The sequence below is a fragment of the Amblyomma americanum genome, chromosome 7, assembly GCF_052857255.1.
Source record: "Amblyomma americanum isolate KBUSLIRL-KWMA chromosome 7, ASM5285725v1, whole genome shotgun sequence".
Classification (NCBI taxonomy): Eukaryota; Metazoa; Arthropoda; class Arachnida; order Ixodida; family Ixodidae; genus Amblyomma; species Amblyomma americanum.
In genome coordinates, this window is record NC_135503.1 from 107,349,423 (window position 1) to 107,364,665 (window position 15,243).

General features: G+C 46.6%; 1 protein-coding gene across 1 annotated transcript in view; it reads right to left on the reverse strand.

The window, feature by feature from the left end:
* Positions 1-5,616: 5,616 nt before the first annotated feature.
* Positions 5,617-15,243, reverse strand: part of LOC144097991 (uncharacterized) — a 35,711-nt gene continuing 26,084 nt past the window's right edge. Inside the window, exon 5 of the mRNA XM_077630568.1 lies at positions 5,617-8,114. Within this exon, the coding sequence (XP_077486694.1) occupies positions 6,473-8,114 (1,642 nt within the window). The 3' untranslated portion in view covers positions 5,617-6,472. The remainder of the gene's footprint in view (positions 8,115-15,243) is intronic.

Genomic DNA, 15,243 nt, shown 5'->3' on the forward strand with positions numbered 1-15,243 from the left:
GTTGCATAAGTCCTCAGTGCATGCGTGGAGTGCGATAGACTGGCCTTAAGGCTGCGCGCATCACGGCGCTGCTGCACCAGCTCATCAATGGTATTGAGCTGCGCATTTTCTTGTAAAGCTATGACCGGTGTGATGCATGGAAGGCACGTAATGGTCCTCATAGCCTCTCGGTTTACGGCTTCAAGGCGATCCCATTGGGCTCTTGTCAGATGTTGAAACTGGGCGTGATAAACGATACGTAGCTGCAGAAAAGCCCTCACCAATTGCCGTGCAACGAACGAGCCTGCGCCACCCGTTTTAGGAGCAATTCTTTTAATCAAACCTAAAGTCTGAATAGCTTGCCTTTTTGCTTGAGAAAGCCATGCAGTCGCTGATCCTGATTGCTGAATCATTAAGGCAAGGATTTTTACAATCAGACTTTCCTGTAGTGGGGTGCCTGATAGACAAAGACGGATTGGACTTGCAGCAAGTTTACGGCGTCCCCAGCGGTTGGCGACTGACGTGTATGTTGTTTTATGCACGGATAGCTGAAGTCCGATGGATGATGCGTAATTAGAGGTAACATCCAAGGCAGATTGAAGGGCAGCCTCCTGAGTACGGAGATCTTGGTGAGTACTCCACACCGTGATGTCATCAGCATACTGAATAAATTTTATGTCACGGATGTCATGTAAGCGCCAAGCCAGCGTGATGAAAACAATATTAAATAACGTATACAACAATATTGATTCCTGGGGCACGCCGCAGAGAGGAACAAATGATCCTACCGCTTCGCCGCTGAGGCGTATTGCAAATTTTCTGCCTTCCAAAAATGATTCGACAAAACTACGCCCTCTCAGAGGTAGGTGAAGCATGTCAATGGACTTCAGAATGCCTGCATGACTGATGTCATCTGCTTTTTCAACGTCCATTGCTAAAACGGTACGCACATTGCAGCAGCGGGTAGATGACAAAACTGCAGATGCCAACACAGCCAGCCCGTCCTCTGTACCAATATATGGACGAAAGCCGATTTGTGCCGGGTGATAAAAACCGTGCTGCTCTAGCAACCATGACAATCGTGTGGCTAGCTTTTTCTCCGCCAGCTTGCACAGCGTAGGAGTTAAGGAGATAGGTCGTAAGTTTGCAAGGTATGTCGGAGGCTTTCCTGGTTTCGGGATAGGAATCACGACAGCGTATTTCCAGCTCTCGGGCACGACGCCATCGAGCCATACTTTGTTTATTGTGTTTAGTAGTTGAGGGAGTGCAGCGCTACTCAGGTTCTTGTACACCTCGTACTGAATATTGTCCGGGCCGGGCGATGTTTTCCGTTTCGCATCATCTATTGCAGCCAGCAACTCAGGCATAGAGAACGAAACGCAATTCCATCTGCGTCGACATCAGACGGCATTTGATAAACATGCGCTGGGATGCCTGCCATATTTAAACTAGCGGATGAAGAAGGCACAGCATCGTATTTTGTAAAAACCTTTCGCGCTGCTTTTTTGGCGAAATCGTCTGGCGACAAGTTGGCCGCGAAGCATGGCGTTTCTGCTGCGTCAGTAGAACGGCGACCGTGTTCCATTGTACGAAACATTCGCCAGAGTGAGGCATTCGAGGATTTTGCAGAAAGTTGTTCGCACCACGCATGCCACTGCCGTCATGAGAGGTCGCGTTCATATTTGCGTGTCTTAGCTGTAAGATAGTGCAATCGCGTACGTGCCTGCAACGAAGTAGGGTCTCTCGTAGCAGCCAGCTCGGCTTGACGGCGTGCCGCCCACGAGTTAAGAAGAAAACCCCAAATTACGTGATGGTAATTGAAATCACCAGCAATAACCACTCTATTTTTAGACCACAAAAGAACATTTAAATTGTCTATGCTGTGGACACCTGAAGGAAAGTAAACATTAGCAACGGTAAGGGGAGCACACTTTAGAATTGCGATATCAACGGCCAACAATTCGCAGTCAGGTCTTTGAATTTGGTGTGACACATGCGCCCGATGGAAAAAAATTTAGAAGAAATTAATGTTAACAAGCCACCACCCCGGCTGCAATTGCGATCGGCTCGGAATACCTGGAAATTTCTGAGAGAGAATGACCTAATAGAAGTAAGCCAAGTTTCTTGAAGTAAAATTATGTCTGGGCCGAATTGTGAGACAAGGTCGGGTAAATAGTGAAAAGAAGATACGACTGAACGGCAATTCCATTGTAGTACTTTTAACCCCGCCATTATTACTGCAAAAGCAGAGCGGCTGTGACAGCCTCCTTTAACACATCAGTTTTATTAGGAATACTGGGGGAACCTTTCTTGCTTTTGTTGCTTGGGAGGGCAGACTTCGACGGAGAGGAAGGGGCTCGACGCTTCTGGGAAGGATTCGCCATCTGGACGTCCGTAGTGCTAACGGTAGAAACGCTAGTATCCCCGGCACTATGTACAAGCACAGACGAGGACGCAGCAGGAATAGGAGCCAGGGGAGAGACACCGGAGAGGCTATGGGAAGGACTAGTTGATAGAACGGGAAGGCCAACAGTTGAATGAACAACCTGATTTGAAATGTCCTGGGATAGAGCTTCACTGGAGGTAGTCAACATGCGGTCCACAACACCTGCCAGAGCCTTCTCGACAGCTGACACCACAGAATTTGTCAGCAACGCCTCTGCCTCAGACCCAGATGACCTAGCAAGACCCGCATAACATTGCCTCTTCTGGTCTAATTGTGGATAAGCACCAGCTCTAGAGCACCTTCTCTGCTGAATGATATCCAGAAAATTCGGCTCATCTGAACGTTTGGGACAGCCAGCATCATCAGCCGGATGAATGCCGCCACAGAGACTGCAAATGGGACCCTCAGATGTGCAGAGGTTCTCGGAATGGTTCTGCCCGCATAGTCGGCAACGCGTCGCAGATTTGCAAACTTTGCTGTTATGACCAAGGCGTCAGCAATCCCTGCATTGCAACCGACGAGGATGTAGCGGGCCGACTCGGTACACTATGCGCCAAACCTTAAGCTCAGACGGGCATGAAGATCTTGCAAATGTTGCAATCACAAACTCTGTCGGCACACGTGAGCGATTATCATCTCTGGTGCAACGGTAAACTGACAACACGCCAACACCGGCGTCCTGAAAGTCGTCAAGTAGTTCCTGAGGAGAGGCCGATGGGTCCACGCCGCGGATGATACCTTTTGAACATGCGAGTTGCTCTGGAATGAAAGGCTAGACTGGAAATGATGCGAAGGATGTGCAGTGCAGCAACTCCGACACGCACTGCACCTCCATGCGCACACAGCCGCTTTTCTCGCTCGTCAGTTTCTCTCCTTCCATTGGCTGCAGCTGGCGCGACGTTCCCACGAGCTTACCCGAGCTTACAGGACGGCTTTTAGAGCGAAAGCTATACTTTCGACCAAAGCTGCAGAAGCGTTTCATCGCTGAAGCCTAGCCTAAGTAAATAAATACATAAACTAAACATTGCCATGACCGGCTTTCGAACCCCAGGCGGAGCGAACAGATCAGCTTCGCTGGCCAGTGCACGAGAGCATTGATGATACCGCCGCAGCCGGTCACGCCTCGTGTTAAACTGCAACACACTCTCACGCTGTGCATTGCACATCGTCGGCTTCATCAACTTCAATATGCGGCGCGAACAGGACCGAGAGCTTAACCTCGATCAGAGCTTAACCAGAGTCTAATGTCGCCAGATGTGCCGACAACCTAGCAAAACAAAACCATGAGCCAATCAGGCTAAAGCGATGCTTTCGCACGCCACGTCTGCTGTGTTTGAACACATTAATATCATACCAATTCTTTCGCTAGCGAGGCATCTAGTGCTAGCTTACTGAAAGAAAATATATACAGGGACACCTAATTTTATTTTGCGCTGGAAATGCGATAGCATTAGCAGATTTTGGTGCCTTTAGCGGAAATTACGTCACTTGCGGTCTAGTGACATCACTTCCCTTCAACAAGCGGGCGAATTTTATGACCAACCATGCATTTGGGCCCCATGGTGATTTTAACGCAATTGCATTAAAACGACTGTGTTCTGTCGTTGCTTGTTAAAGAACCCCACCTGGTCGAAATGAATCCACAGCTCTCCCCTGCGTGGCCTCTCTCATAGCCCACATGAACGCCGGGAGTTAAGCCCCACTTACTAACACAGCTATCTATCATCGTCTGTAACAATGCAGACTCGAGCTGTTCAATCTGGATGCGCATTCGCTCATTTGTCGAAGTGGGAGTCTGTGAAAAATAAGCCTATTCGCTCTTTTATCAATCCTAACAACATTAGCAGTTCTATTCGACTTTCAGTTAGCCCGCTTTTTAGGGTGATGATGCCAACCGAAGTATTTTGCTCCTCATTTTCATTTTTCAGTCCTTAAGTCTGAAGCATATATATCTTTGAAAGCAGTTTCTACATAAGAATTGTGATTTTAAGTGTTCTGACATATTTTAACGTCTTTTGTAAGGAGCGGCCAAATTAAAGCTAAGATTCAATTCGCATTCCAGTTGGTTATGATAAAGCACCGTTAGCAGACCACCACTACTAGTAACTGAAAAAGTGCTCTTCAGCTCCATCGTTGACGCTTTCGTGTGTCGTCGCCAGTGCCATTCCAAAGTATATTCTTGCAATGCAGCTTGATATTTAAAGAAAAAATCTTTCACAATAATCGCTATTCGATGTGGATGCAGTAGATCAAACGGCGAATATATCAAGAGATCGCTTCCACACAACACTAGGCCAACTAATATGACAGCAATGCTATACATGTTTCTCTTTCATGGGCTCCGATCCTATGCGACCAGAAATTAACCCTGCGGATTTTTTTTTTTTTTTTTGGGGGGGGGGGGGGGGCATTGCAATCAGTAGCAAGAGAAGCGAAGACCATCGCTTCCAGGGGCGAACGCGCTGTAAACACATCTGGCCCACTTGAACGCCCCGGACACCTGGCGGCTGCAAGGATTACGGCGCTGAATTGTACAGCAATATAAATATTAGAAATATTCGTCAAAGCCACGGGCACCACATTTTGAGCGCCACGTTATCAGATAAATTGTGACAACAGCGCCGCTTGTGAGGAAAGACAAATATATCCTGCATTCAGTGCGATATCACCTGCCAGAAGTGAAAAGGCATGCGGACAAGTAAAAATAATCAAGAAAACGAGGATCATGACGAGAAAGTGGGGTAGGGGATATAATATCACAGCAATATTGTTGTTAAACGTTCTGATGGTCTGTTGTTGTTGTCCACATATTATGGCACATGCCCACATAGGGGGATTGGCCAAGAATTGGGGGGCAGAGAGAGTTTTTGGGGTAAATAATTCCTGGACGAAATTAAAACGAATAGTAAGGACGGAAGTAGTAAACAAAAAGGAACAACGAAATGAAACGGAAATGCAGAACGCACGCATTGATGGATGGTCTGCCATCCTTCCGCCCCTGTTTATCTTCCTTCTTTGCATGCGATATTTCCTGTCGCGTGCCTGGAATGCAGCGCGATAACTCGCCGGTTTTCTTCTGCGAGAGCCTACCTGACCATGTTTACAAGCGCTTTGAAAATAAAGTAGAAAAATTACCAGGATTCAGTTGAAATCGCCAGTGCCACGGTTTGGCCTGTTTACGAGACCAAGAGTGCAGGTTGATTTGTTTAATTCAATCACACCGTTACACGCTCTTTCTCATGAGGATTTAGTCCACGATAAAGCCAGAAATAATATACACGGTAGAACTGTGGCAAACAGAATACCGATGCCTTTTCCGCGTTCATACTTTGTTATGGCCCAGGAGTTAGTTTACACAGAAAAACTTTCAATTCAAAACAAGAAGGAAAACATTAGAGATAAAATTTTCGACAATGGCAGCAAAAAAAAAAAAAACGTCGCGGCACTGAAGATAACGCATCACAGAAATATGTGCTAAAGCGTTTTTGTTCCGATCACAACGAAAAATATTTCACACGTCTGCAGACTACAAATGAATAGAGTGGCGAAATTTTCGACAAAGTGAAGTGCACAGCGAGTATTAATGCGGAGCCTGAAACTACAAACAATACAGTGTAAAAAAAAAAAGAAGCCGCCCGAGGAAGGCTCTTTCTGCACGAGTATAAATTATGATTGACATCGCTATATCAGGGCAGTCTCTGAGCCGGCAGTCCAGGCCTGCAGCCTGCACGTTCCTAAACATTCAGCGCAGAAGAGAACGATTAGTTAAGCAGTTATATCTAGACATCTTTAAATTTCTAAGGCAAACGAACGAATATACAATAAGATGCACCAAAAAACAAGCTATCCGACTGTGTCTGCCGTGCCCAATTACACGGAACTTGGTTTACGGCCGTCGGGAAGAAAGGGTCCATCTTCACAGCTGCGATGCAAAACCACCGGCTTTCTCATTCAGCGAGGAAGGGCGCACAATAGGGTTCGTAAAGGAAATAAAAATAAAAGTGTTTGTTACACCATTCACTCCGGGAAGGCGTGGCAGCAAATGCGCTAAAAGGAACAGTGGCTCTTGAAGAAGTCCTTCCGGTTTTCGCAGCCAAAAGTGGATGCAAAAGCCGGCATGTTGTGCAGGGGCAGAAGGCAACGCTCCTTCGGCGACAGCGGAGACGGGTGCTGGGTTCCGCTACACGACCAGAGGCAAAAGCGCAGGAAGAACGTGGTCTGGGCCTCGGGCCAGACCGAAGCGTATTCTTCCTGGTCCATGGCCAAGGCTTTCAAGTCGGCCGCTAAGCTCGCGTGGGCCAGCAGGGCGCCTTGAGCCAACGCGTACATGGCGACGTCTTGCTCTTCAGGGGTCCCGGAGACGTTCTGTTTGAAGCCGAGCTTATTGTGCAGGCGGCGGAGGCAAGCCAAAGTTACGTTGCGCTCCAGTTTTCGCCGGCGCTCGGTGCTTCCTTGACGGTCAGGTTCGAGCCCCTGCGCATCCATGACAGCCTTGGCGAGCCCAGAAGCCAGAAGCGAACCGACGATGCCGTAGTTGAAATACAATGGCACCCCTTTCGAGTAGAGATATGGCTCGGTCAGAAAGACCGCCGGAAGTAGTACAGTCTTGAGTGAGGGCACGTAGCCGACGTCCCCGAAAGGATCTACGCTCGCAAGCACAAGCTCAGTTCGAGTGGGCGGAGTCCGGAGACGTACCTCTTGGTTGTGTCTCAGCGTCTCCAAGAAACGCGAGATGAATATTCGCATGGCCCCGAAGCTTGGCCGGAAATCGCTGTAGTCGGCGGCGGATTCTGCAGCGGTTGAGTCGTAGATGCCAATGGCGAGTGAGGTCTCTTGGAATACCTCCGCAGCCCGTTCCCGGCTGTCATCGCGTAGCCAGAAAGAGGTGGAACCGTAGTTTGCTGACTGGAGCTCGCGAAACATGCCGCGCACGACTGTCGCGCCATCTTCAGCTTTGGCAACAAACTCGGCCACAATGCTCAGCCACGTCATTGTAACTGTCCGCTGGGAGAGACCAAGACAGAAGCGAATGATGAGGTGGTCATAGTTCTCCACAAGCTGCTTCTCCCTCTCGAGGCCGGCGACTTCAGCATCCAGGCTAGTGGCGAGGTAGGTCGCCGCCCTTTTCAGCCCAGATTCAACGATCAGCTCGAAGCACCGCTTAATGGAATCTCTGCCAGTCACCACAGCGGTCTCCTCGGGCCTTATTTGCAGCGTGGACGGTAATACTCTGTTAACGGCGAATATCCAGTCTTCCGCTTTCATGTCGAGCAAAAGGTCCTCCAAGAATGTCTGCAGTTGTTCAGTGTCGTCTGTGCTGTTCTGCGGGTTCGCTGACTGGCATAGTTCGGCGTCGAGCTTGACGAGCTGCGTGACAGTCTCGCTGACGTCTCCTGTGTCGGGAAGGCTCTTGAGCATTCTGGCGAGAAAAGGCCCGAGATCTTTTTCAACAACGCGGGCCAGCTTCGACATGAGACACTTCCCGGCGGAGATATGAACCATTGTTCGGCCAGAGACATTAATAAAGTTGAGGCTAATTGCAGTGGAGGAGATGCCAAATGTTAGCGAGACCCTCAGGGTGGCTTCGATGAGCTCGGGAAAGCTGTCAGCGCGGAGAATGTCTTTGGTGCCCAGCACTCTTCTGCCAAGCTGTACGACATCCTCGAGTGTGGTCTTATAGCGAACGTACCTGCATAGTAGGCGCCAGTTACAAAATTTTGAATAACAACTAACACACATGCTGCTATACTGCGTTACAGTTATGACGTTATCAACGAATTCCTTATCGCAAAATAGAAAAAAAATATCTCAATTCCTAACACCACCCGTGTTTACAGACCTCGTTCATATGAGTCTAAACAGAAGCGTGCTCACGTAACTGTGGGCAAAAGCCGGCGAGTCTTGTGTAGCCAGTGTACGCATGAGTCTCGTTCTGAGGCTCCCTCGCGTTTTCTCTGAGTCTGCGGTCCCGTGAGAGTAACTTGATTACTGAAATCAACTAATGCAAGCCACACGTCAGCTTAGACGTTAACAGGAACGCTATCGACACCATTGCCGCAAAATTTTCGCGATGTTAGGCTATGAAAGATGCATGCAGATCTTTCTACTACACTGCACCATAAATAGAGGCAGTGGAAAAGGGGGGGGGGGGGCGGCCCTTCGTGTGAAGCAGTTTGTGTAGAAAGCCGGAACGCGAGCTTAATTTCCTAGCGTCGCGCGAAACCTGTCGGCATGCAACGCGCAGTGGGAAAGCACGAAGTGCGTTATCTAGTTCTCAGTTCAATGCCCATTCTTATTTCCAAGGAAGTTCACAGAAGGTAAGAGCACCTTGCGATTGTTTTTTCATAAGAAACCAGGAACTGCAGTCGACCTTAGCACACTGCGGAGCTACTGACCCAGACCGTGTCTTTTCTGGCTGTTTCCAAGCCGCAAACGACCTGAAAGATTCGCGACCATCGAAGCTGGCGAAGCGGTGGCGGAGACGGCGGTGTAGCGCCTTATGCTCATCTTTTCGTGACTAGCACACCAGCGCCACTATCGTCAGTCGACATTTCCGGCTCCACGCCGGCTTTGCGCCGCAGCTACCGCTTTTAAAGCGAAAGTTTTACTACGCCAACCAGCGAGCCATTTCGGCTCGTCGCGCCGCATGCCGTATCTAGAGAGCCGTATGCCGTATGCACGACCTTGAGCCGCCGTTGCCTAGCAACGCCGCAGCAGCGCTCCAACAGATGGCGCTGCCGTCGCCGCTCGTTCCACCAGACGTGCTCCGCTGGGGTAGAGGGAGATGAGGTGTCGCCTCACGGAGGGTATATATATATATATATATATATATATATATATATATATATATATATATATATATATATATATATATATATATATATATGCGCTTCACCTGAGTGTATTGTATTGTAATGGTCTGATACCTGCTACCTGATTTAATATCTGCTGCTTGTCCTTGGACCTGAGATATTCAACTTATTTTTGGAATAAGGCGGAGTGCTAGACGCACTCTGGCACGGATCGGCCCGGTTATTGCACTGCCTCCGGGATCGGCTCGGACCTATGGGCCTATTAGCGCGCGGCGCCTTTTCTTTCTATCTTATTTCCTCTCCTATCCTTAAACTCTCCTACTTTCAGCACGCGGCAGCGAGCGTGGCTCGGCTTGAGCCAGTAAGCAGGCCCGTGCAGTTTCCTTTCCCTTCTTCCTACCAGTAGTAGCAGCAGCAGTATATTGTAGTCGTTATGGAGAGCGCGGAAGAGACGCAACCACGACAGAACGAAGCGAGGAAGACACAACACGCTCAAGAGACAGGAGAAGAATGCGCTGCACGACTCGAGAAGCGTCGTAACGAAGATGCGGCTAGAAAAAGGCGTGCCACGCCCCGGAGTGACTCGTCAACTGCGGAAGAGACCGGTTTGAGTCCTCGAGAGCGTCGGAATGAGACGCTGCATAGGTGACGTGCCGAGGAAACAAAGCTTTCGCAATTCAACTAGGGTTAACCAGAGCTAAACCACAGCCAATTTTTTCAACTGCTTCTACATCTGTTGCACTATACTTTTCACAAACAGGTTGATGGCCGACGCTATGTTGGGGACCCGACTGTGGGAGTGACGCGTACAAGAAAGGAGAGATTAAGCATGAGACTCGAACGTGACTACCACAGCCACAGGGTAACGCCGTGAAAAGGAATAGTAGAAAGGCCTACAGCTGAAACGTATTTCGGCAAACTTCCCTTCTTCATTTAAGGGTAAACTGCGGAAGAAAAAAATGATAGATGTAATTTTAAGAGACTGGAAGCGAGCAGAGTGGGTGAGGGAAAAAAACGGTGGTCAATGATACCCTAGTCGAAATCAAGGGGAAGAAATGGGCTTGCGCAGGGCATGTAATGCGAAGGCTAGATAAGTCCTGGTCCTTAAGGGTAACGCAGTGGATTCCAAGAGAAGGCAAGCGTAGCAGAGGGTGGCTGTAAGTTAGGTGGACGGACGAGATTAAGAAGTTTGCAGGCATAGGGTGGGCGCAGCTGGCAAAGGACATGGTTAATTGGAGAGACATGGGAGAGGCCTTTGCCTTGCAGTGGTTGTAGCCAGGCTGATGATGATGATGATGAAGTGATTAAGGGTAAGCTCACCTGCCGGCTAACCCGGTGGTGCCTGGTGTATGAGTGCGGTCATTTTCGTCGTGTTTTCGTTTTGTGTGTTCCGTCTTGTCGGGTGCCGTATTAGTGATTTCAAGAAAAATTAACATGTTAAGAATTAATAACTGTGTGATATTTACAGCCACCCACCAGATAAAAAGAGTATGCTACTAATAATCTATGTATCTATCTATCTCCTCAGCTCGCTTTTCCGCAGTCTCAGCCTACAGCAGTTTCTCAGTCATTACGCACAGTCCAGACAACTGCTGAAGTTAACTTGCACATTCACATTATGGATGTTATTTGTACACTTATTTCACAGAGTATCTATGTCCATGTTTCGTACATTCCCCCTACACTAGCGCCCGGAAGAGGGCTGTAACTGTACAAATACTTGTCAAAATACGGAGGCCGAAGTGTGCCACACTGAGAGCTATATTTTGGCGGGAATAGACCAGCAGTTTGATGAAGGAATTTTTATACCCGAACACCGACAAAATATATAACACCCTGCATCTTCAAAGCATACAATACAGCTAAAGTAACACCAATACACAAAACAGGAAGCAAATCAGTTCCCTCAAACTTCAGACCCAGCACTTCACTAACCTCAATTTCACTAACCAGCACAGTATGCAAGCTACTCGAGCACATTATCTTAAAGCACGTCAGCCTATTTAGAACAAAACCAAATAAAAGCAGTTTTTCAGCACGACTTTCGTAAAGGATTTTCTACATTCACGCAACTAATTGAACTAACACATGATATATCCATCACTATTGATCAGCAGAAGCAAATTGACCTCATTTTCATAGACTTTTCGAAAGCTTTCGACCGCGTATCGATAACACACTAAACTTATTACGAAACTTGAAGCAACTTTAGAAGCTGGCCCCACTGTAGACTGGGTTATTTATTATCTCACTGACCGTTCTCAATTTGTCGAAATTAACAACGAGAAGTCCGCAACAGCAAATGTAACATCCGGTGTACCACAGGGAAGTGTTCTAGCCCCAGTGTTATTTTTAATTTCTATAAACGGTTTACCTGCGAGTATTTCTCACACTATTAAACTTTTTCCTGACGACTGTGTACTTTACCAGGAAATAAAATTCTGTCACTGACCATATAGCTTTAAATAACTCTTTAGCCGCGGTGACCAAGTGGTGCGAAGGATGGCAGATGACTATTAATGTTAAAAAAATCAGTTACTTTGTCCGTAGCCAGAAAGAAACATCGATCAATTTTTCGGTTCGCATTGAACAAAATTTCTATTGGATCGGTCTGCGAACACAAATATTTAGGCATAACACTGACCTCTGACCACAGATGGGATCCTCATGTTAACAATGTCACATCAACCGCCCTAAAACAATTATTTTTCTTCAACAGACGCCTCAAACTAGCACTACCTGAAACAAAGTTACTTGCATATAAAACATTTGTCAGGCCAGTTCTAGAACATGCTAATGTTATTTGGTTCCCTCTCACTAACAAGCTGATTAAACAATTAAAAGGAGTGTAGAGGAAGGCAGTCAAATGCATATTTAATTTAACACACGTTAACAGACTCACCAACAGAACTACTCAGGCACCCAGGGCTACTTGGCCTTCAATACAGAGCAAAACTAGCGCGCCTTAAACTTATGTACACACAACCAATTAAAACTCGACACTTCAAGGTACATATAAAAATCAGAAACGCGGCAAACACGTAATGACCACATACACACTCAATGAGTTTTCATTCCGTACCGAGGCCGCCGCGGTGGCTCAGTGGTAATGGCGCTCGGCTGCTGATCCGAAAGACACAGGTTCGATCCCAGCCGGGGTGGTCGAATTTTGATGGAGGCGAAATTCTAGAGGCCTGTGTACTGTGCGATGTCAGTGCACGTTAAAGAACCCCAGGTGGTCGAAATTTCCGGAGCCCTCCACTACGGCGTTCCTCATAGTCTGAGTCGCCTTGGAACGTGAAACACCCATAAACCAAACCAAACCATTCCGTACTGACCCTTTCAAATATTCGTGCTATACGCGAATGAAACACCTTAAACATGTCCATTGTTGATAGTCCAACATTAAGTGCTTTGATCACACTTGTTGAAAATGAACTACTTACATCTCAGTAATTATTGTGTTTTTGTCACTGTGAATTTGTTGCCCCCTCTCTTGTTTTTTTCTTGTAGTATAACTATTTGTCCGACTAATTTCTTGTCACATGCTCCTCATTATATATTTTAACTCCTACATGTATTTGCTGATGTATAATTTTGTGTAATGTTTCAACATACACATTGATTAATGATTGCTATATTTGTATCTCATTGTACTTTTGAGCGACATCCCTGTTAAGATCCCTGACGGGATTCAGAGTACCAAAAAAATAAATAAAATGTTTTATGGCCTGCTTCAGTCGGCGATCCGGAGCACCTGTCCGAATCAGCGAAAACGTAAGGTACACTGTAAAAAAAAATGCTCTGCAGTACAGAGAAACCCGCTGGTAATGCGTTGCCGGAGGGTTTTCCGCAACATGAGGTACGGACTAAATGTCAGAAACAGAGACTCCGTATGACGACTGTCACATTCTTGGTAACGGAAAGTTACGCCATGCTATGCACGAGACCGAAATCGTTTTTTCACAACGAATGCTTATGTTTTGTTCTTATTGAAGTTTCCGCAATGTGTATGCATACGTCCTCCGTTTACTCGGAAGTCATTTCATCTAGAGCGGAAATTATCTGTATTGTAATTATGTACTTTCTGTAGTACATGAACATGCGTCTTCGTATAGCTTCTGCCCGCAATGTTCACTGCAGATATAGCCGTCCAGGTGCCGAAGAAATAAGTATTATGTACAAGGCTTTCCTTTACGCATATTATGTAGTGCATACGTACAAAGAATGCAGCTTAGAATGAAAGAGTGGTAAGTGTTTGGGTGAGTACAAGTACATACGTTTTATTTTCATGGCAAACTACACACATTGTACATCTGCACATTGCTGTCGGATCCATCTGAAAAGCATAAAAAAAATCCTCATTTAGTGGTCACACAACACCAAATATAAATTTCACAAATACATTTCAACCATCCGCTAGTGAACAATCGGCTTTCGTAGAAGCTTTCAAAAGCCATTCACCGAGAACCAACCCGTTATAATTTATTGCCCAAAATTCATTTCTCATAACAGTAAACAGTAAAAACCACAGGTCCAGAAAGAAGCACACAAAATGCGCTTTCCCGGGCGGCACTGTGCGCATGAAAGTCTTTACAGTTGCTTATCATTTTGTGCAAATAGAAAGTAGCTCAGGATGGGGGCCAGATGCAATTCAATGCAGGTGCCTTCCTGTACATAGTACTAAATGCACAACTTAGCGAGCAAGGAACATTGGTAACATCTCAAAAAGGTGGGAGACGCTTGCCGAATTTATCGTCCATCCAATTTGTTATAGGCAAGACAAGACGAAGTGAAAGTCCCCGGGCATGCCCGTTGCGGCAGATTATGACGCTTTTTATTATGGCATTCCAATATCTCTGCAGTGTGCCTCACAAGGAACGGATGCTCAAGTTTCAAAAAAAGGGCTCTTGGCAGAAATTTAACCAAAGGCCGTTGCCATGTGAACCTTTTTAAAATGATGACCCAGAAAGACGAAGTGTCCTCATGTGTCTGATGCAAAATAAGGATGAAGGCATGAGTCTTTCTGCTTTTTGAACAGCTGTGATAAGTTTTTTACTGGTACTGCTTGGTGCAGCTTCAGTCTTCTTCTTGACATTTTGTGAAATAATTATATATCTGCGAAAGATCTCGCTAGCAAACATTTTGGCACTAATGGAGAAGCAAAAAGACCCATGTCCTAGGCCTTTTTTTGTGACACTAAAGGAAGGCTTGCCTTTTAGAGTCATTGATTACGAAGAGGTCCATGTGGCAACAAACTTTGAGAGAATTCCTTCAAGGGCTCTTTGTTCTCATGAGGTGCCCTGTAGATATACCACAACACCTCAGTGAGCTGTTACCAGCCCTCTGAGTTCACTGTCACTTGACATCAAGGGTATGTACTTTTCCTCGCCACATGCAGCAAAGATGTAATGTCAAGAGAAAGCATAAAAGATTTCTAAGTGCAATTCTAGATTGCTTGCGGAGGAAAGCACAAGAGTGGCCATGCTCAGCTGTTACCTTTGCTTCTTGCTCGAGTTCTACAGTGAGTACTACGTAATGACAGGTGTCTGCATCAACTCATATTTAACACCCGTCCTGTGCGACCTCCATCTTGCTCTACATGACAGGCAACTTTATAACACCCTTCATGCAAAGAGTGTCATCAGGGTCGGTGTGTCCTGTCAGTTTCCTGGTCCTGTGGTTTGTGCTGTGTTTTCTACTCTTAAATTATTTACTGCCTTCATTCTCCACTCCATGAAGCCTGAATGTGCTACACTGGGCTGCTCCATGCGTTGTGGAGCAGCCCAGTGGCCATTTTTTTTTCATACGTCGGAGGCACTCAGCTCGAAAGCCATGCTTACTATATTCAGCAGACAAGGGTACATGTGAGACACATCATTAATAACTAATTCTCACAGTGGTATCTGGTGCAAGAATATCTAAATACTACTAAATTTTTGCTTAAGCTTTCAGATATGCTCTTAGATTAAAAACATAATTTGGCTACATTAGCAGAAGCACAGC